The sequence below is a fragment of the Carettochelys insculpta genome, chromosome 14 (genome assembly GCF_033958435.1).
Source record: "Carettochelys insculpta isolate YL-2023 chromosome 14, ASM3395843v1, whole genome shotgun sequence".
Taxonomy (NCBI): domain Eukaryota; kingdom Metazoa; phylum Chordata; order Testudines; family Carettochelyidae; genus Carettochelys; species Carettochelys insculpta.
This window is the reverse complement of record NC_134150.1, coordinates 26,763,656-26,784,726: the sequence shown is the minus strand read 5'-3', so window position 1 is coordinate 26,784,726 and position 21,071 is coordinate 26,763,656. Positions and strand designations below refer to the sequence as shown.

Below are 21,071 nucleotides of genomic sequence, written 5' to 3'. Positions count from 1 at the left end.
CACACCAGGTTATGCTGACAAAACCATGCTTTTGCTTATTCCAGAGCTGCTGCCATCAGAACAAAATAAGCTATACTGGCAAAAGCACAGTTTGCCAACATGATTTCATCTATATTAGAGGCTTTTACCTGAACGACTATGGTGGTTAGGGATCACCAAATAGCAATAATTTGTTGAATAATTATGGCCTTTCTCCTACCACATTCAATGCAACTGTTGCATGAGTAAGATCTGCAATGAGATGCTTTGATAATAAAGCCAGTGCTGATTCTCAGCTGAGTAAATCATGCCTACTGTCATGCCTTGAGATTCTGCCAGCTTCAAAAGGGTTCTAGAATTTGTCTCATTTAATAAAAAAGCACAACATTTAAACACTCTGGATTCGTGTTTATTGAAGCCAGTAACTAAAGACATGTCCTCATTTTTGCCAGCACTAGAAAGCAAGATTCCACACGACTGCATACTGCACCTGGTTAAAGCCATACAACTGGACTATGGTTTGTGTCTGATACATCTGCAGTCCTAATTGTAAGTTAAAAAACATCAATAAACTTAGTATACAGGACAGTTTACTTTCATTTACAGCATGTATATTGTTAAGTTCATGATGTACAGAGCAGTCACCTTCAATGTAGTTAAATTAAATAAAATATGACAAATTCTGTTCAGTTTAAAGTTTCTAAAATGCCAATAAAAAAAAGTGCAAACTTAAAATCAAGCAGCATAACCATAGCATTTTTATGGAGGGCCAATCCTTAACCTTTATATTTGCCTTATCTTCAAGTTGATAAGTTATTTGATTTTCTTAAGTTTAAACAGAACAGTAGATGCAATCACTATAATGCATATAAATATAGTCATATAATAGTTTTAACAGTCTACCATACAAGTGTATCCTGCAAATAAAATAAATTTTACTTTAAAATGTAAAGGCTGTTTGCAGTTTGGCCTTTGGTTCCAATGCTTGAAAACACCAGAAAAACAGCTGTGCAGCTCTCCAAAGTTGCTAAACTTTGGCAAACAGTGGCCACTACATTACTTACAAGTTTCTTCCAATAAACTAGGAGCATTGACTTACAATGAAGAACTGGAAATCAAAATTCTGTTGTCAGAAACATCCCTTTATACAACTGACAAACTGTAACGTGTTACTGGCTTTTGCTCATTGTTCGTAGATTTAACAGACTTCCTACTTCAATTGTAACTTTTAGCCATGTTGATACAGAAAGTGCTTATCAGAGTTCAAATGACAAAATATTAATACAAATATGCAGTTTTGCACAGGTGTCATTACAACTGTACCATTAGAAACACATACTTTTTCAATTTACGTGTCTTGCTTTTGATGTTTTACTCCCTGATCTCAATATCACATGGACAACATGCAATTGCTTCTTCTGGTGTGAAAACAGGAAGCTTTTTTAGCTTCATCTTTTCACAACCTATCTGCTGTCCACAGCCTCTCAGTTTTCAACCATTTAGACAAAATATGTAACTCAAGGTCATAACAGTATAAAAAAGTAAATAAAAAAGGGAAAAAATGTATTTTCAAGAACATAACTGGCACAAGTAACATGCTTTTATGTTAATGTTTGTCAAAGACGCAAGTAAATACTCTTAGCTTTCTAGAGAATGCTTAGACAGACATAAACAGGAAAAGCTAGCCTCTTGACTTAACATAGGCTTTGAAGTTATGGTCAGGACAGTGTTAACGGTCAATCTAATTCTGCATGTATAAGTGATGATATATATTAGGGAAGCTATATCCAGACATCAGATTTAGTACAAACAAGTTCATCATATCAATAAAAAATAAACTGTATAATTCAAATTGTTTTTTTTTTTTTCCCTTCAGAGCACAGAATATGCTTGGAACTGTTAACTTATGGTAGTGTTTATATGTAAAACAAATACACTGTGATAAAACCAAAGTGCCATTTCAGTAACTGTAGAAGTGTTTTATGGAATGATGGCTTGACCAAGGACACTACTCTGTATAGCAACAGGGGACAACTGCAACTTTCCATATGAAAGTGCTACATTTAAGGAAAAATACAAACTGAACAGTCACTGGTTCGATAATCTTCAGCATACACATTCATACTCTTCAATTTACGCTATAAAAAGGAGAGTTTGCTGCAGATTGCAGCCTACATGGCTGGAACAAGAACCTTGAAAGTCTATAAACTTCCATAGATAATAAGGCAGGAATCAGTTTAAACTTGGTAGCCAATGTTTAATTGCAAACAAATATTTGAATGTTCTGTAGCACATTTCGTTATGGGAAAATGATACGTCACCCATCACTCTCGCTAGGCCAGCCTCTTGGCATTTAAAAAAATAAGGCAGGAACAATGAGAAAACAGGATTTGAAATTAAATACAACTGTCAAAACTAGCAATATTAAAATAAAACCAAACAGTGACTGACTGTACTACAGTGCACAGTAAGTTCAAGCACCTTCCAAAGACATCACACACTGTGCCAGGCACTTGGATCTAAGCAAGTTGTAGTTTCTCCCTGTGTCAGCTACATCAAAAAGGGCACCCCCACATCTTAAACATCTTTTTTTGTTAAAGATGCACTTTAGAACAAGAATAATTCCCATGATGCTTAGTGTTTGGCTTGCAGATTCTAATTTTAAGAGACCTTTTAAAATAGTGATTATTCACCTATGTTGACCACAGGATTTAGTAACTGTGTTCCCTCTCCAGTCCAGTCAGCATTCTTTATTCCTACTGAGCCAAATCTTGTGTTCCCCCACTAGTGCTTCATTTCTTATCTGGATTTCTCTCTCCTCCATCTAATTAATTCTGTGCTATGTCACCACCTTTCCAAGTATACCAATGCATTTGCTAACATACAAATTCCAGTAACTCTGAAAAGGGAATTCATGTCTTTCTTGCTTTGCGTGCAGTCAGTAGTAGTATTGCAAAAGGAACTCTGCATTTTGCTTCTCTGCGCTCTTCATAACAAGAAATGCAGCAATACCTGCTTATCTCCAAAATCACAACAATTGCCCTATATAAACTCTAAATGGTTATCTTATACAGAGGGATTTTATATGCAAACTTCCTGAATGTGCACGTTATACTGGGACAAGCCAATGAAGATTGAAGTTCATTTCCCCTGCCCCAAGAAAACTTATAGCATCTGCCATAGCAGAAAAATCCTGGTCTTATCAGATCAATTTACATAGTTATTTGGTCATTTATGTGTACATTTTTAAGCACTATCAAGCTTCATTCTCTGCTGGAGAGTTTGCTGTTACCATGGAATCGGGCTTGCGAGTCATTCTATCCAGTTCTTCCTGAACATTTGTCAAAACAGTCTTTTGTCCTAAAGAGAAAGGACAAACAGTAAGTAATACAGTTCAAATGTATTGTCTGAAAATCAGCAGCACACACATTTATAGTAGTTTGTTGATGTTTCATTTAAATTTTCATCATTTCATCCATCTTGCTAAGAACATAGGGCCTGATCTTTTTATGTACTGATTCCCACAGAAAGACTTCTAATAAAACTGCTATGTATTTATATGTTTTAAATACATATGGTGATGTTCATTATTATGACAACTGAAATTTTAATAGAAATCTTATTAAGGTTGTATGGGATACGTTTTCTTTTTAAGTTAAACTACACAAATGCTGAGGTGTAAAAACAAGGTTCTGAGACAGGCATACAACAGATTAATTATGTAAATATGTACAGCTTCTGCCAACAGTCTTGCATAGCCAAAAAATTTAACAAGCATTTGTTTTTCAGGTCAGAGATGGCTCAGAAATTTAAGCTCTTTTTCCAAAAAGTCCAAAGACATAACTAATTTAAAAACAGCTCTCTTTAATTTTTGCAAAGGGTTAAGATACAAGCTCAAGTTTGAAGCCACTTAGCATTATTCACATGGGTAGTATGAATACTGAAGCATCTGTTGGAACAGTACTTATTTTGAAATTAGTTGGTGTACACACAAATATTAACACAAAGCCCATGTTTCTTACATCCTATAAACACCTTTGAGTTAAAATGACACAATGAAAACCTGCTCCCAAACCAGAACTAGGCCTGTGTTTGATGACATCAAAAAGTAAATAAGAGGTGCTGCACAGTGGTCAGGCAGACACTGTATGAGCAGCATCTGCCAAAGTGAGGAACTTCTTTCAAACATCAGCTGACACTTTGGAAAATGCAACTCAAAACTGTCCTGATGGGCAGGCATCAGTGGTACTTCTTTCAACTCAAGACATAACCTTATAATTCCCCCCGTTGATAGGTAATAACAGTGGAACTCTTCAAACAAAAACACAGAGAATACATTTATTTCTAAAACAGATGTACAGAAAAAATGGGAGAGCCCTGACATTTAATACCACTACTTTAAATTAAAATATGTGAACTACTCTAAAATTTAAATTACTGTAACATACAGTAGTTTAACAAAGCTGTCTGGAGAAAAATCTTTGTCTTATTTTCAGAAACCATTGCTTTTGGGTACCCTATATGAAGGCACTATAAAAGTGCCAAAAATACTGAAGTTTTAACTTTTTCTTCCTTCAACCTACTGAAAGTGCTCATTAGACTTACAACTACATCTGCATGACTGAGCCCTTTGATCAATGCGGTCAATTGCTTCTGATGACACTTTAATTACTTGTTATTGCAGCTTTAAGATATTCCTTCATACCAGTTGCTATGTATTAGTTTAAATTTGAATGCCAGGGAGATTTTAGGGATTTGATCCGAAACTGCAGCTTTAAACAAATAAACTAAATGTCTTCTTCTCAATAAGTAGTAGCGAGGTACCCCAAAGATAGTATTCAGAAATAAAAGTTTAAAACACAAGGTAAATCAACACCCTTCTGAATAAAATTAAGGTTCAGTTTTGTTTATTGCTCAGCAAGGCAACTTTAAGCTATACAAAGTTTAACAGCCACCCCAAAGTCTGGAGATCTGTAATGGTCTATTTCTAAGGAAACTTTCAATTCTGGCTCCACATCATCTCTCTCAAGCTCTGTTATTTGACTGAGCAGCTTAAATGATAAGCACATTCATTTAAATGTCTAAGTCAAACATTTAAAATATGCAAAACATCCTGCAACACTACAGATTTTCAATACCTGATTTTTTGGCTGTGCTCTGCACTCCTCCAGCACCAGGACTCCCAGGAGGACCAGTCTTCTTACTCAACAGACTGTTAAAGAAGCTAGCCAATACACCTTCACTTGCAGCATTGTCTAGTTAAAAACAAATAACCAACAACTTAATATTCACAAAGTTTTTTTAAAATCACAAATTCTATAATTTTTTTATCCCTACATTTCTCTAAGTGTCAGGAAAAATATCTTATATGCACACTTGAGAAAAATCTCAAGTATCAAAATCTCATATTCTCTCACTCACCTTGCCTATTTGCCCTCCTTTTCCACCCTCCACACATCTCTGCACTCTAGCAAAGGAGGCATGTAGGAACAGGGCCGTAGCACAGATGCTAAGGAGAATTCTAGGATCAAGAGTTTCTGAAGTAGCCCTGAATCCCAAAGGTGAAGGATGGCTTAAAGCACCTTACCACTCTCAAGACTGTTCCATCCTCTGGGTTGTGCATCAGACAGAATGTCAATCTAAATCTGTGTGTAATGCTTTGCTCCTGTATTTTTATGCAAATATGTTTTGAATATGAATATACATAACTTGAATACACTTTATGCAAAACAGGTCAAGTAACTTAGCATTCAAGAGATTATGATCCCCTGTATGTGAAGATGGAAATATGAAGTGTAAACCTGCTGATTAATCTAATGAAAGCCATTAGAGGTACTTAAGGGACTTAATGGTGGGGGTGGGTGTGTACACGCACACGCACATGTGTAAAAAAGCCTAAACTGTGGTTGGTCCTATAAAGATATGTCACCATGCCACCTGGTGCTGGACTCCATCTTGAATCTGGTATTTTTTCCATGAGGTTGGGAAAATGAAACAAAGCTTTCCTGCCCTGGCGAAATTCTGTCTAAAGGATCAGAACAATCAATGATCATCCTCAGCCGGCTTTTGTAAACTGCTTCAGAGGATACACAATAAGCTGTTAGACCCAGGCCAGAGAAAGATCAGCTCTGACTTGAAGGATTTTACCTGAAACAAGAACTAGAGCAAGAAATAAGATCTGTAACAATCTCTTTTTGCATATTAAGCTTAAATAGCATATTTTGTTTATTTTACAATACTAACTTGCTTTGATCTGCATGTTTTCAATTGCAATCACTTAAATTCTACTTTTACACTTAGAAAACACTAGTTTATTACCAAAACCAGCATAAATAATTGTTACCAGAAGGGAGGGGCATGCAACAGGTGTGCATATCTCTCACTGACAAAAAAAGCCACCTCTCAGTTTTCTGTGTTAAACTTTTAGGCAGAGTAGGAGGGATTTATTTGGGGTTTTGGTCCCTTTTGAGAGCTGTTACGTTTTTGTAGCTGCGCACTCCCAGAGCTGTAATCAGAGTCTGTGCTACTCTACTGCTGCTGCTGCGTGCGTGCGTGCATTTTAAAGCAAGTTACGCACAACTTGAAGTCACGTTTTTTGGGGGTTTATTGTATTGGATTTTAAAAAGGAGGCAAAAGAACAAGCTCAAAGTTACTAGAGTCTTAAGTATTCCACGTAGCAAAAAGCACTAGGGTCATAAAAATAAGTGAAAACAGCAAATCAGGTACCTACATCAAAATGTAACTCTGGCTACATTGGCCTTTATTAGTTATGAGAGATCAACTACTCCTACAGAATATGCATGGCAAAAATTATGAAGATATACTGTGACTGTGTAAATCTAATAATATACATTAAGAAGGCTCAAGCTAAACTGTCACCAGGCCACTCAACCGGCCTAACATGTCTTGATGCCTACAAAGTCTTGTCTTCACTAGGCATTTAGAATGCATCAGCCAACATACATGATCCCCATTCTTTTGCATCCTAGTCTAGACAAAGCCTAAACCAGTTTTAATTTATAGCTTTTGTTATTTCAGTCAAGTTTGTGCATGGACACCTATGTTAGAAAAAAGTGTCCTATTTTATGTTCAGGTTGGTAAAAGTAGACAAATTACATTAAAATAGGACACATCCCAAAATAAGAGTGTCTACACACAGGTCTGCAGTGAAACTACACTATACGTGAATTAAAACCAATTTAGGTTCATAGTGAACATCTGTGCTTAGACAAAGCTTTATTGTTAAGAATTCAGCTTCTGCCTTTGAAACGTTCTCCTCTATGTACTTCAGTCAAATCCTACAATCTTGCATAAAAACTTTTATCTTGGTTACTCATTTCATTTTTTAGTTGTCACATTTTATTACGAGTCCTTAAAGCTCAAAATTTTTAAATACATGGCAACTTAATTAATAGAACAGATCAGAGAGACATCTAAGTGGTTAGGAAGGGTTTCCCTTATCTCTTCAGTGTGCTCTGCACATATCTTGAGCATTGTTCTTCAGTATTTAGTTGTTATTGTTAGTTTAGCTACATGTTTTCAGGGCTTGGATGCAACCGCATACTATTTCAAGGGAACTCTGCTTCCTCCTTTATCTGTTCCAAATGCTGGCAGAAAAATTACTGAGTACCCACGAAACAAAGGAACTGAACATATATGACGACTCATATAGCTACTCAGTGAGAATGCAGGAGCCAGGCTTATCAGTGGGTGTGACTTGGCAGTAGATATGCAATTCTGACAAGAGTAGCTGACAGGGTCAAGTAAAAATGGCACTGAGGAATGACCCCTTCCCTTTACTCACCTCATGCACATATGGAAGAGAGAGGGAGAGGAGTCAGCCCTGGAAGCTCAAAAAATGGAATCCCAACTTTCTAGAAACATTTTTAAGTACTAAACTCTAAAACACTATAGAAACTGCAGTCTAATTAAAGGAATGAGTCACTGCTGTTTTGTAGCATGAAATGTGCAGGTCTACATGACCAGGATGGTCTCCTTTGGCGTTAATGTCTGAGAACCAGGGAAAAGAGAAGGCCAATTCTGGATCCCAGCAGAAATACGTGAGAGAGAAGACATGGAACTAGATGTAGGATCAGATGACAGAAGCTAAAAAAATTAGTAAGAACAAAACAGTTGTGGGGAGAGGAAAGGGACATAAACCAGTTGGCTGAAAAAAAATCACCTTGTACTACTTTAGGTGACTGCTAACACTAAATGTATTTGAACTTTGACCAGCTAAACAGTAGAATGCTACTTCAAGCAACGAGTGTCTCAGAAGACAACTTGTAATTCCAAGGATTTGTCACAGTGTGTCACATGCAGAGTAAAGTATCTGAGAGTCAACCTCAAAGCCAATGTACACAAGTTTATCAGGAAAGAGTCTGTTTTCCCCTTTATTTAAAGGGAAACAAAAAAGGTCTGGTAAAATCCAAAACTGTAATGCATACTTTTAATATTTGGATCTGGTTTCTTAACTGATGTTATTGGTGAGGCACTGGGTACATTGACAGGACCAGCTCTGCCTTGGGTTCTTGGGGATCCTGCAGGTCCTCTTGCAGGAGATTCCTTAGATAAAAACAGCCCAAATCCAAGTAAGTCAATTAACAGATTAATTTACAACAGTCTCTAAAATGATGTAACTCCATAAAATCCTCCCACTTTTACCTTTTTGATATTGTGATGTACACATGCACTTGTAAATGGAAAAATTATTACCAGAACCAATCTTGGGAGAGTGCCTCTGCACTAACATCCATGATAATCATCACAGCATACTCTAAATTCAGCTCATCAATTTCCAGATCATTTAATTCCACTTTTCCACAACTGTGAAAACTATTCTGCTGCAGTGCATTGGAATACCTATAGATACATCACTATTTCCATGGCACTGGATGATTTTTTCATTAGCTCATATATGAGCTGCACACTATGGCCCACACAGATTAGCACCATGCACTGTAAAAGAGGGCTCATTATTGGCTGTTCAGAGAAGTGGCTCTAGTCTGCACCTCCTTTACAGAGCGTATGAGTAGCTTCCTAGTCTAGGAAAAGCTACCCCCAGCTTTTCTTGATAGGCTACTAATGTATACTTACTGATGCTCTTGTAGGCGTGGCTGGCTGCTTGGCAAGTAAGGACTGAAAAGAACAGTACAGTGATTTGTAAACATACCTCAGCAAAACTACACACTTTCAAAATAAAAGCAGGGAAGCAGACTTTGACCATGCATTATTTTAACTATTTTGTAACAATATTAAGATATACTTCCAAATGTTACCATTAGAGGGCACTATAATTGCAAGAACGAAATACTTTCTAATAAATGCACAAAAGCTTCCTTGCACTGTTTCACTACTGCACCTCAATACTAAGTGTAATATTCCTTAGAGCTCAGTTTAGAGCATCTCAAGTATACGAACGCAAAGGCACACAAAGGTATGGCACCGGTACAGTCTCATTTCTTTACCATACATATTTATTACTTAATATACTGTATGTCAGGAAATGGGCTTTCCTCATGCCTATCATATTGAAAACCCATGCCAAAGTATTTGCTTGTATATTATAACCCCTGATGAATGAGGCATTTTGATTGAGAGGTTGGCTACTGCATTGTTATTGATGCTTTACACAACAATTTCTCATCACTTAAAGGTTAACATATTTGTGTAGCCAATTTCAAACAAACAAACATTCTACCATTTCTTCTGCTCCTATGTTTATACCAATCATTTCTCTTCTCTGCTGTATGAATTTGCATTCATTTGTACCCGAGTAAATAGCCTCAAAAAATTGCTGTTAGTCTGTAGCTTCACAAACAACAAGCAGTCCATTAGCACGAATCCGATGAAGTGGGTCTTACCCATGAAAGCTCATTACCTAATAAAACAAAATTGTAAGTCTTTAAGGTGTTACAGGACTGCTTGTTATTTGTACCCAAATACATCAAAGGGGAAATATGACAGTGTAATCCCAGTATGCCATACCCATTTAGAGGCAAACATTTTCAGCTGTGGAAACAACCAAAAGGATCACAAATTTCCATTTTAAAGAGACAAAAGTATGTATTTTCCAACCTGAGTGAACAACATTAGGCAACCAAATCCACACTTCAGCACCAAAAAGTGACCTGATTTTTCAAGAGTGCTGAGAACCCATGCCCCCTGCTGGCTTCTCAAAAGGCACTCACCCTCAACTAACAGACATAACTCTGATTACAGTAGTCATATTTTCTACAGCAGACCCCCAAGATACACGCACTCAAGTTGCACACATCTTAGGTTAACACCACTCAGAGGAGTTGGGAAACTGACCAGCACTGAGATGCCACCCTGACAGGAGCAGAGAAACTGCTCTTGTCAGGGGCAGCAGCTGAGTCAGCTGCTGCCCCTGACAGGAGAGGTTTCCCCACTCCTGTCAGGGCGGCAGCTGAGAGTCAGGCTGTCAGCTGCTGCCACTGACCGGAGCGGGGAAACTGATGAGGGCAGCTTCCTTGACCAGTTTCCCAGCTCTGCAAGTGGAGGGGAGCCGGGAACCAGGCTGCCACCTGGTCCCCTGCTCCCTTCCACTCACTGGAGCCAGGAAACTGACCAGGGATGTTGCCCTCCGTCTTCTAGCTCCCCCGAGTTTTGCATGAAATCTGACTTATCCGGGGGCGGGGGGGAAGAGTTGTGAGTAAACTGGGGGTGGGTCCAGTGTATTCCTATGCATGGAAGTAAAATAAAAGTGGGCATTTTACGCAAACTTTTATTGTTTCATTTTAATCTGCAAAACAGAATAATGGATATGCAATCAAAAATGAAATATTAAAAACAATGTACTTTGCCCTAAACTTCATAAAATGGTGAAAAGTTCAACGTGAAACATTATTTATTCAAGTAATCTTTCATTTCAAGTAGCTTCATTTTCACCTTCTTACCTGCTGCTTCATAAGAAATACTTGCTCATCTTCTGCTGCCAACTCCTTCTCATGGACTAACTGTTGAACAATGCATTTTGCTTTAGAAACAGAAAGTGGTCATCCAAACTATAAATTATTATAATAGCATATAAAAACCATACCAGAATTTCAACCCCTTTCCACTTCATTCTCCAGGTTTTTTTTTCCATCCACTCTATGACCTGTGCCTTATTTATGGTACAGAATTACTATTTCTAACTGGGCTGTAAATTTGCTGTCTTTCTGGCTTGCAAAAGGAAGGACAATTGTACATCAGTTACCCTTGAGGAAATCCATGATCAAGGTTATAGCATTATTCTAATAGCTAGCAAATGTAAAACAACAGTGACAAAATTTGATATTGACCCAATATATACTTCAAGAACAAATATTTTCTATGCATCCCCAATCCATGATGTTGCCAGAACCGAATAGTCACTATACAATTAGACCAATACATCAGATCACAATAAAGAGAAGCTGCCTTTTTTGAGATTAGCCCTGCCTGCTTGTTGGTGCCCCCAAATGCCACCCCCTGCTTGTATATACAGAAAAACTATTGTGGCATAGCTGAGTTGCTGAGTTTTTAAATGACAAGGGAGGAAAATAGCGGCCCAGGAAGAAAACAGTGAGAAACGCTGCCCTAACCTGCTAGGCTACGTCTATGCTAGAGAGTTTTGTTGACAAAACTCGCAGTGTCCACATTACAAATGCATTTTGTTGACAGTATAATCAACAGAATGCTGTACTTCTGTCAACAGCATTTTGCTGCTCCCCAATGAGGCACAACACCTCTGTTGACAGAAAGCAAGTGTGGACACTCCAGGGGCCTTCTGTGAACAAAAAAGGCTTCTGGGAAACCAAGCAGCCCTGTTAGCCAGCCAGAAGCTCTGCAGTTTTGTCGAGAGAGTGGCCAGGCAGCCCGTCCGCTTTCTATCAACCGAGTGGATCGTTTTTCGATCTGCTTTGCAGTCTGGCCAGGATCTGTTAACACCTTTCAACAAACCTTCTGTCCACTGATCACTCTAGTATAGACATAGCCCTAGATTTTGGAAATCTGAAGAAGTGGGTTTACTCACAAAAGCTCATTACCTAAAAAATACATTTGTTAGTCTTTAAGGTGCTACAGGACTGCTTGATTTTGTTAAAGAATGTATGTCACTTCCTCAAAAGTGGTTTAACATTTAGAAGGGAAGTGTGTAACAGCTGAGATTTTATATTAATACTCAATGGCTGTGTCTACTCTAGCCAAAAACTTAGAAATGGCCATGCTGTTTGGAATAAGAGGATTTCGAAGTTGCCAGGGTGCTTTTGAAAAAGAGCCCCATCTGGACGAGCTGCGCGGTGGTGAGTCGCGTCAATTTCGAAGTGCTGTGGCTGCTGGCATTCTAATGAGGAGCTGAATATGTATTTCAGTGCTTCATTAGTAAACTTCGAAATGGCTATTTGCATGGCCATTTTGAAGTTTTGGGCTAGTGCAGACATAGCCAATATCAACCATCCAAATACAGTGAAAAGAGCTCTAGCTTCTTCACAATAAACTTCAAAAAATGAACTCTTTTGTACCTTTCTTACTGGAGGCTTTACAATGAAGTCTTCATATGTATCTTCTGGTTTCACTGTTAGGAAGTTTTCATGTAAAATAGCAATTTTCTTTTCATTGTCCCAGCCAGCAGGTCTACAGGTAAAAAAAAGTTTTAGAGAAAGGTTCGCTTTTTAGACACAAAAAATGGTTGGCACAATGACTGCACATTTAAGCAAGCAATTTTATTAGCATAGTACTGTATTTTTTCCGTGCGGTCATTTCTACACAACCCACTCCCTTCCGGAAGGGGCATGCTAATAAGCAAAGGGGAATATTCAAATGACACACAGATTTAAATATCTCACCCCTCATTTGCACAGTCCGATGAGATTTCGCTTCTGGAAGAGCCCCTTCCAGAACCTACAGAGCCACATAGACAGGGCCCTTCTGGAAGGAACCCCCCAGCTTCTGAAAGCCCCCTTATTCCTCAAACACTGCAGGAATAAGGGGCTTTGGAAGGAGGGTTCCTTCCGGAAAGGCCCCGTCCACACGCCTCTGTAAATTCTGGAAGAGGCTCTTCCAGAAGTGAAATCTCATGGGACTGTGCAAATGAGGTGAGAGATATTTAAATCCATGCCTCATTTGAATATTCCCCCTTGCTCATTACCATGCCCCTCCTAGAAAAGAGGGGGCTATGTAGAAGCAGCCTAAGAGTTTTATCACATCAATAAGAGGTCATCTCACAGTCCTTCCTCAAAGCATAGGCTATGTTTATCAAGATGTGCAGATGGCATTATCATTCTGCGTAAATAAACCCATGGCCACTGTGCTTTCTTTTCAAGCTAATGTGGAATGCAAGGAAGCAAAACTGTTAAACTATAAGAAGTTTAGGGACTGAGTATTAAAAGAATGCAAGCACATCTTTTTTTTTAAAACCCAAACAGCATCCGTTGGAGAACCAGTCTAAATGGTGTTTCCAACTTCCTTCCAGCATGCTGAATGTAACTGTTAGATATTAGATTTCTACAAGTTTATTTCATTTCAACAAATTATAGCATGAAATGCTCCTACAATTAAACAAACAATTTAATTATCTTTAGCCCTGCTTAAGCATGGAAAATATTACATTTAAGTAAATGATGCAAGTTATTTATTTTTTGTGAAATATGGTTTTGGAAGGTATATTTCTAATCAAATACTGAAGTATTTTACTCAATGAGAATTATTTTTGGGTGGGTCTGGGGGGGATTATGAATCTAATGAAAAACCGTATTTGGAAAGAATTTACGTTAATCCTACTTTAACAAGTTTAAATTCTGCACAATATAACAGAATATTTTACACTCAAATGGCAGTTTTATTTTCTGTGGAAGAAATAAATGCACTAAAGTTTAGTGTTCACAAGTTTCACTTGTTGAATTTACTTATAAAAATGTCTGTGATAAGGGTGTCAGAACCAAAAAGTTGAAAGTATATTTTCTGGCAACTTACATAAAAACTGCATCCTTTTCTACCACTAAAGCAGGTGTGGTAAAGTGAAAACCGTATGTTTTATGTACAATGTACTTATACAACAAGTCAAGGTTCTTTTCTTCCTTAACTGATGTATAAATCAAAGCAGCTCCATCTAATTACTTCATTTAAGGAAATCTCTGAAGTACAGTATTTAAACATTAAATACAACCAAAATGATATTTGAAGTTTTCTAGTGCGTAGCAGCCAAAATTTTCAGAGTAGAGTACTTAAAGTTAGGCATCTACTGACTAAATTTTTAGAAGTCAATGGAAGCTATATGTGCTCAGCACCATTGGGAGAAAAGGGAAGAGAGGATAAGAATCATGCCACTTAGTAAACAGATTCAACTTTAACAAGGTTGACCAACGTAGACACCAGAACGATGCTGAAAAACCAGTCACAGGCTACAAATTTAGAATGGAAATCCACATTGTGAAGAAAAAGTAAGGTGCTACATCTCACAACTCAAGTTCCATGCCAAAGAATGAAACCAAACCGGGAACAAAATGTGTGACTTCAGATAAAAGAAAACTTGACAGACATCTTCAATATATTTTCATAGCTACGCTCCAAATAGTATACATTAAATTACTAAATACCAGAAGTTAATTTGAGATGCAGTTTTCCTTAAGATTATTTTATTTCTCTCACACACTATACAATAAAAGACATTGTATCTTCCAGGTTTTATTCAGACACTATCCACAGATTAGAAAAGGATACACTGTAAGCAGAATCTACGAATGTGTGACTGAATGAAGTCAAAATGTTCTTCTCTGTAGTCATGTTCCTTCTCTAGTACGCTCACTGCATCACACTAGAAAAAAAAAAACAAAACCAAAAACAACCACAAAGCCACTTAACATTTCCATGCACACAATCTGCATGTTCTTCAAACTCTTAGATGTATAGCAGTACCTCAGAGTTATGAACACCGTGGGAATGCGAGTTGCTCATAACTCAAATATTTGTATCTTCTCTGGTGGTCCTTTCAAAAGTTTACAAACAGAACAATGACTTAACACAGGTTAGAAAAACTTTACTCTACAGAAGAGCAATGCCTTTAGCCACCTTAATTTAAATTAAAAATGCACAGAAATTATTTCCTTCCCTGGTCAGTTTTTAAAACTTGCCCTTCATTTTAACAGTTTGCATACAACAGGACTGAACTGTATTGGTGTAAGTGATTGGTGGGGGGTGCTTCGTTTTGTTTTTGGTCCTTGCTGTTGCCTGCTTACATATTTCCTGTTCCAAATGAGGTGTGTTGTTGACCTGTCATTTTGTAACTCTGAGATTCTACCATATCCATCTTCCCTTGTATTAATCGGCATTCAAGCCAAGCCTTTTGTTTGGAATACTGGACTAATTAAACAAGGGGTAAAATGCACAAGCTACCAAAGGCAAAAGGTGTCCAAATGAAAGTTAAAGCCACATCAAATATCTATTATTTATAACCAGAAATTGAAGTTGATGACACAAATGTGTATTACTGAAATGCTATTTTTATTCAATTATTAGTTTTTAAACATCTTTTTTTAAAAGGAAACCTGTGACTGTATGATGTATAAAGATAAGTTGGAAGTACTCTCAACTCACTCTTTTACATTAAGATTCTGATGTCATCTAAAAACTACCACACACAGACTATATAGGGAGACTCAGATACTATGTAAGTGAAACCTGATGGAAAGGAAAGTGTTTATTTTATATGCATCAAAACATTTGGAAAAAAGATTTTTGATAAACAATGTCTTCCCTTTTTTAGTTAAGGGTGGACAAAGTCCACATTTTAGAACTCCTGTGTCTCTTTTGGCCAAACTGAGAAGACTAGCCTGTTTTTCTCAATACTTCTATGGAAAAAATAAGAACTATTTGTCTTGTTTATATCAAAAGTTTTTAAAAGACGTTTCTCCTCTAAATCCAAAGCTTTCAGTTTGCTAATAATTCGCAACAAATGTACCTGTCAAAAGTAAAAGTAAACAGTCTTCCTAGTAAATGCTCACCTTTGTACAAACCACTAGTACAGGGATCCCAAGATTGTGAGTCAGCACATTCTCTCCAAGTGGCAAAGTAACATTTTCATCTTCTTGGCCAGATGATGGACCTCTTCTCTGTGGTGATCCTTGGTAGCCTTCTTCAGGTTCAACATACTCCTGGAACTCCTTTATATCTATGAAAAAAGATCTTTGTAAGGTAAAAGATGGGAATTCATTTTTAAAATTTGTGTTACAGTGAAATAGTTTAAGTTTATGAGCATCTTTTTAACCTTGTAAGGTGAAGCATGAACAGAAAACAGAATTTGAACGTCCAGAAATTGTACGATTTCTACTGAGCCAAATTAAAAAGAGAGAGACTTTGGCAATTTCTAGGCATCAACCCTATTAATAACAAAGTGAAAGTCTGCAAACTTATAATTACTTAATTTTATTTCTGAATTGAGCTATCAAATAGGAGCGCTTAATGACAAAGTGCTAATGTAATACTTTGCAAACAAGTCTACTATAAAATCTTTTGGTTGTTCACTAAAAAAAAGTAGTATTTATAACAACAGTTCAACATTGATTGAAGTGAGTGACAGCGTAATAATAGTAATAATGCACCAATTATATCAGAGGTCCTCAAACTTTTTTTTTTGTTCCTCCCCTTATCCATAACAGAATCTGTCCATGACTCCTTGGGAGTTGTGATGGGAGGCGGAGAACTATCACTGGTGCTGCAGGCCTGGAGTGGCAATCTCTTGCCATGACCTGTGGGGCTTACCTGGGTCCTACCATGTCTCCCTCTTCTCCCTGTACTCCTCTGGGCCCCACAGTTTGGGAACCACTGCATTGCACTATCAGGGTACTCCACTACATTAGCTAATGTTTCATTAAAGACAAGTAATATTGTTCCCCAGATTTTTAAAGCAGTGGTGCTTCCCATCTCTAGAGCAAGCAGTGCTACCACCAAACACTGCCCTATGTTGTGTCAGGAGATTAAGATCATATTAAGTGAAATTTCACGCCACAGAACAATCCAATAACTTGAAAACTGTGAAATTATATTTATAGGTAACAACAACATGTGAAGATACTGAGCTCTATGTTTTGCATTTACAAAGGAGGAATGATAGCATAAAAATAATCACAGTCTAAGAGGTTAAAAGGAGGAATTAAATGTGACTTCCGATCCTCAAAGCTAGCAAACAGTAAACAAACAAAAAAAAACCCCCACAAAACTCAGATCACAAATTTAAAGTACAAGTGCATAAAATGTGAAGAAGCACACCTATTCAAACAAGTGATTCTAATTTGATTTTGTGGAGCCTTGATGACCAAAAACTTTGCTTCTGAAAAGTGGTTTCAGGCTCAGAAAAACTACACATCCAATTAAGGGTACTGAAGGTTTAAATCACAAACACAACAATAAATAAGAAATCTAGAAGTTAAGAGCCGAGTATAGTACTCAAAGCAAACAAACTTGACAATATTTTTAAATGTACACCAACAGAAGCATCAAGAAAAAAAGGGTTCTGGTAGTTCAGACCAAAAGGCCCCACAAATTTACTTTGTGCCTTGCATCATACTGTTCACTGTAACGTGCAGCAAAGCAAGGTTATAATTTGTATTCATTACAACCCTACTAAAAGAGTTATCTTCTGCAAGCAAATGCTATTTACCAATACACTTTGGAGATACACTTTTTGCAAAAATGTAAACAACAAGTACAGGAAACACCAAATTAAACAGCCACTCCCAGTTTACAAAAGCAATTCATTTTTGCTGTTGTCATCTCTTACTAAAAGAGAAACATTATCTGCACACTGAATCCATGATTATATTCAAGGCTCTTTTTAGTATGTGGCACATGAAATCTAAATAATCTGAAAAAGCCTCCATTTGGCAAAGCTGCTACAAATTATGTTCTGAAGACTTTTGCAAATTTACTATTAAGGTCATTAAAAAATGCAAAATGAAAATATTTGACTCATGCAATGCAAATTGGTATTCTGAGCTTTTTGACATGGAAAACTTTTGAAGAGTCAATAAAACAAAGCTTGCAAAACGAAAGCACTCTAAGCTTTTCAAGAAGGATGCCTACCAACTAAAAGGACTGTGGTAGGAAGACAAAGGAAAGAGAACCCCAACAGTACCATTTATGACCACCAGCATGCACCCAAGATAGCAGGGACAAAGGGAAATAGTCCACTACTTACTTTAAAGGTGACATACTGAGTTTCAGCTACCAATTCTAAATATCATCAACTGAAATAGCAGCCAAGAAAAACAAAAAAAAATTAAAAAAAACATCAGAAATAAAACTTCCTCCCACAGCTCTTTATTGACTCCCTCCTCAATTTAAACATTAGAGACAAGAGAGATTCCCTATCTCCCTTCCCCCACCCCAAAAAAAAAAATCTCCCAAGTGCATTTGCTTATATAGTCTTCTACATTGCACTGCTATTTGAACAGTTATTTTTGTTTGAAAATAAAGTGAAGCCTTCTCAGGCCACAGCAATACCATTATGAAGAGAACAGCTCACTCTTTTGCACATTTGTGATCAAAGCACATGGAAGTTTAAATTCCAATACCAGAACAGAAAGTATACCAACACCACATACAGAATATACAGGAGTATTATGTGTATTTACACAAACGACTGTAGAGGAAGTAATTTATTCCAAAGCATTTAACAAGGATAAAGACCAAAAATATGCATCTCATTATACCGCTGAATAGACATCCGTTCACAGTTTCTCTCATGAGGGAAATATGGGGTGATGTAATCCTTCACGAACACAAATGTATTTCTGTGGCTAAAAGGATTTTCTTTCTTCCACACATAATTTGACAGTAGTGATAGGTTTAAATCATGATGGGGGGGGGGTGTAACCTGACACTCACCATAAGTGTATATTATACTACTATGTGCTCAGTATAAAATTTTGCTAACAAAAGCAAAGTTATCAGTGATAATATGCTAGGCTGTATTCACAAAATGAGAGAAGTATTTTCTTAACAGGACAAAAGAGTGTATTTCTCAAGATCCTTCAAATATGAAAAAGCTGCAGCCTGTCAAGATATCAAACAACTCTGATTATACCAACAAAAGCCACTGTATTTTCAGTAAAAGCAACATGGAGCCTGAGGGCTAAGTTATCAAGTACAACAACAACAAAAAACCTATACTAACAAGCACAGAAGACTCAAGCCTACAGAGGGTTTCCAGCAGGATCAGGCAATGTGCAGCTGTAAGTAGAGATGAACTGGTGTAAAAATAAAGCAGCAGAAATGTAGCACTTTAAAGACTAAAACTGATTTATTCGGTGATGAGTTTTCATGGGACAGACGCATTTCTTCAGATCCCCAAGAAAGCTCATCACTGAATAGATTATTTTATTAGTCACTGAATAAATCATTTCTGCTGCTTTATATTGTTGGCGTACTGACTAACATGGCTACCTCTCTGTTACTATTCTTCATGGTGTCAAAATGGTTAAGAAGCGCAAGCTATTGACTTTTCAACTTAAATTGCTATTTCTGAAACACCAACCTCATAAGCAAAATACTGTCTTGTACATGCTAGGTTTGTGCTTTTTAAAAAAAACAAAAAACAAAAAACAAAACAAAAAAACAGCTGCTTGTCAATTTCTAAATTCCCTGTCCTTCCTTAAGGTGAATTTTTTTTGAAGTGCACAAATCAGCCTGAAAGAGCAAGCTGTATTCATATGGGAAAAAATATCTGTAAGAACATTTATTTCAGTTTCACTACATAAAGAAGCCATTTAAAATAGCTTTTAGATACATTTAGTTTTTGATGGATTAAACAGCACTAGCAGAATAGAGGGTTTTTTTTCCAGTGGAGTAAAAACTCTTCAAAAGATTGACAGGAAAGCATACAGGGATCCACAAACATTTTTTCCAAAAAGCAACAACAGAACGGATTTTATATAAAGAGCTGACTTGTAAGGGGGAGGTGGGCATTGCTCCTGGGATCTCTGCACAGCAGACACTGGGAGGAAATGTGGAGAAGCAGCGTCAGGGATGGTGTTTGTGCACAGAGCGTGACAGCAATGCCCCTGCCCCGGGGGGGGCGGGGGGCAGCCCACTCAGCACTGCCCTGCATCCCTGTGTGCTGCATCTGAGTGCAGCTGGCAGGCTCCTCTGCTCTCCCACCCAGCATGAGCTACTCACGCTGCCCAGAGTTACTGAGCTGAGGTCATGTCCTGCTGGAAGGGGGTAAAAGTCTTCTAATGCGTGTGGATGCTTGTGGAAAAAGACTGGGAACAATATTCTGCATACATTTGTTTCACAATATATAATCTTGTTTTTCTTTATTGTTATGCCTTACTAGGTATTCCGCTCTATTATCCAGAATATTTGATTATCCGGCAACCTCACAGTCCTGTGGATGCCAGATATCAAAGAGTTTACTGTATTGTAGTAACTGACATCTGAAATAAGAGCCTGGATGAGTTTTTGCTGTGTGGACAGATAGGAAAAAACATCTCTTAGGTGTTCTGCAGACAGAATCTACAAGATTTTGGCCCAGGATTACACTTTGAAGTACGGATGCAGCATACATCAGCATAAAGAATCTACACTAAAACACCACTGTCAGTATAGCAAGACTGGTCAGAGAATCACACTTTAAACCCCTGACCAGAAGCACCTCATGTAGAGACCTAAGACACAGTCTAGATGGGATGACCTAAAAGAAAAGAACTCTGAGGCAAAGATGATGGCCAGATTCTAAGCAAGATGGCTGGTGTCATGCAGAGACAAAGATAGGTGGTGGATAATTTGTGGGAATAAGAACACTCATACGTGGTCAAACTAATGATCCATCTAGCCCAGAAACTTGTTTTTCAGTAGTTCCTGGTACCAGATGTTTCAGATGAAATGAACAAAACAGGGTCTATCTCAGACACAACTTCTGACAGTCTGAGATTTAGGGAAACCCAGAACATGAGGCTGCATCCCGAGCCCTACTGGCAGTTCTACCCTGCGTTCATGTATACAGTTCTTTTCGAAGGCAGTCATACTTCTGGTCTTCACAACAGTCCCTGGTAATGAGTTGCACGGCTTCATTACGTGTTGTCTGAAGTACACTCATCCCTCATTAAATGAGT

General features: G+C 37.6%; 1 protein-coding gene across 1 annotated transcript in view; it reads right to left on the bottom strand.

The window, feature by feature from the left end:
* Positions 1-349: 349 nt before the first annotated feature.
* Positions 350-21,071, bottom strand: part of DYNC1LI2 (dynein cytoplasmic 1 light intermediate chain 2) — a 39,881-nt gene continuing 19,159 nt past the window's right edge. Inside the window, exons 5-13 of the mRNA XM_075008610.1 lie at positions 15,963-16,129; positions 14,683-14,776; positions 13,936-14,071; positions 12,486-12,597; positions 10,899-10,958; positions 9,076-9,117; positions 8,427-8,544; positions 5,118-5,234; positions 350-3,339 (exon numbers count right to left, since the gene is read on the bottom strand). Coding sequence (XP_074864711.1) covers positions 3,236-3,339; positions 5,118-5,234; positions 8,427-8,544; positions 9,076-9,117; positions 10,899-10,958; positions 12,486-12,597; positions 13,936-14,071; positions 14,683-14,776; positions 15,963-16,129 — 950 coding nt within the window. The 3' untranslated portion in view covers positions 350-3,235. The remainder of the gene's footprint in view (positions 3,340-5,117; positions 5,235-8,426; positions 8,545-9,075; positions 9,118-10,898; positions 10,959-12,485; positions 12,598-13,935; positions 14,072-14,682; positions 14,777-15,962; positions 16,130-21,071) is intronic.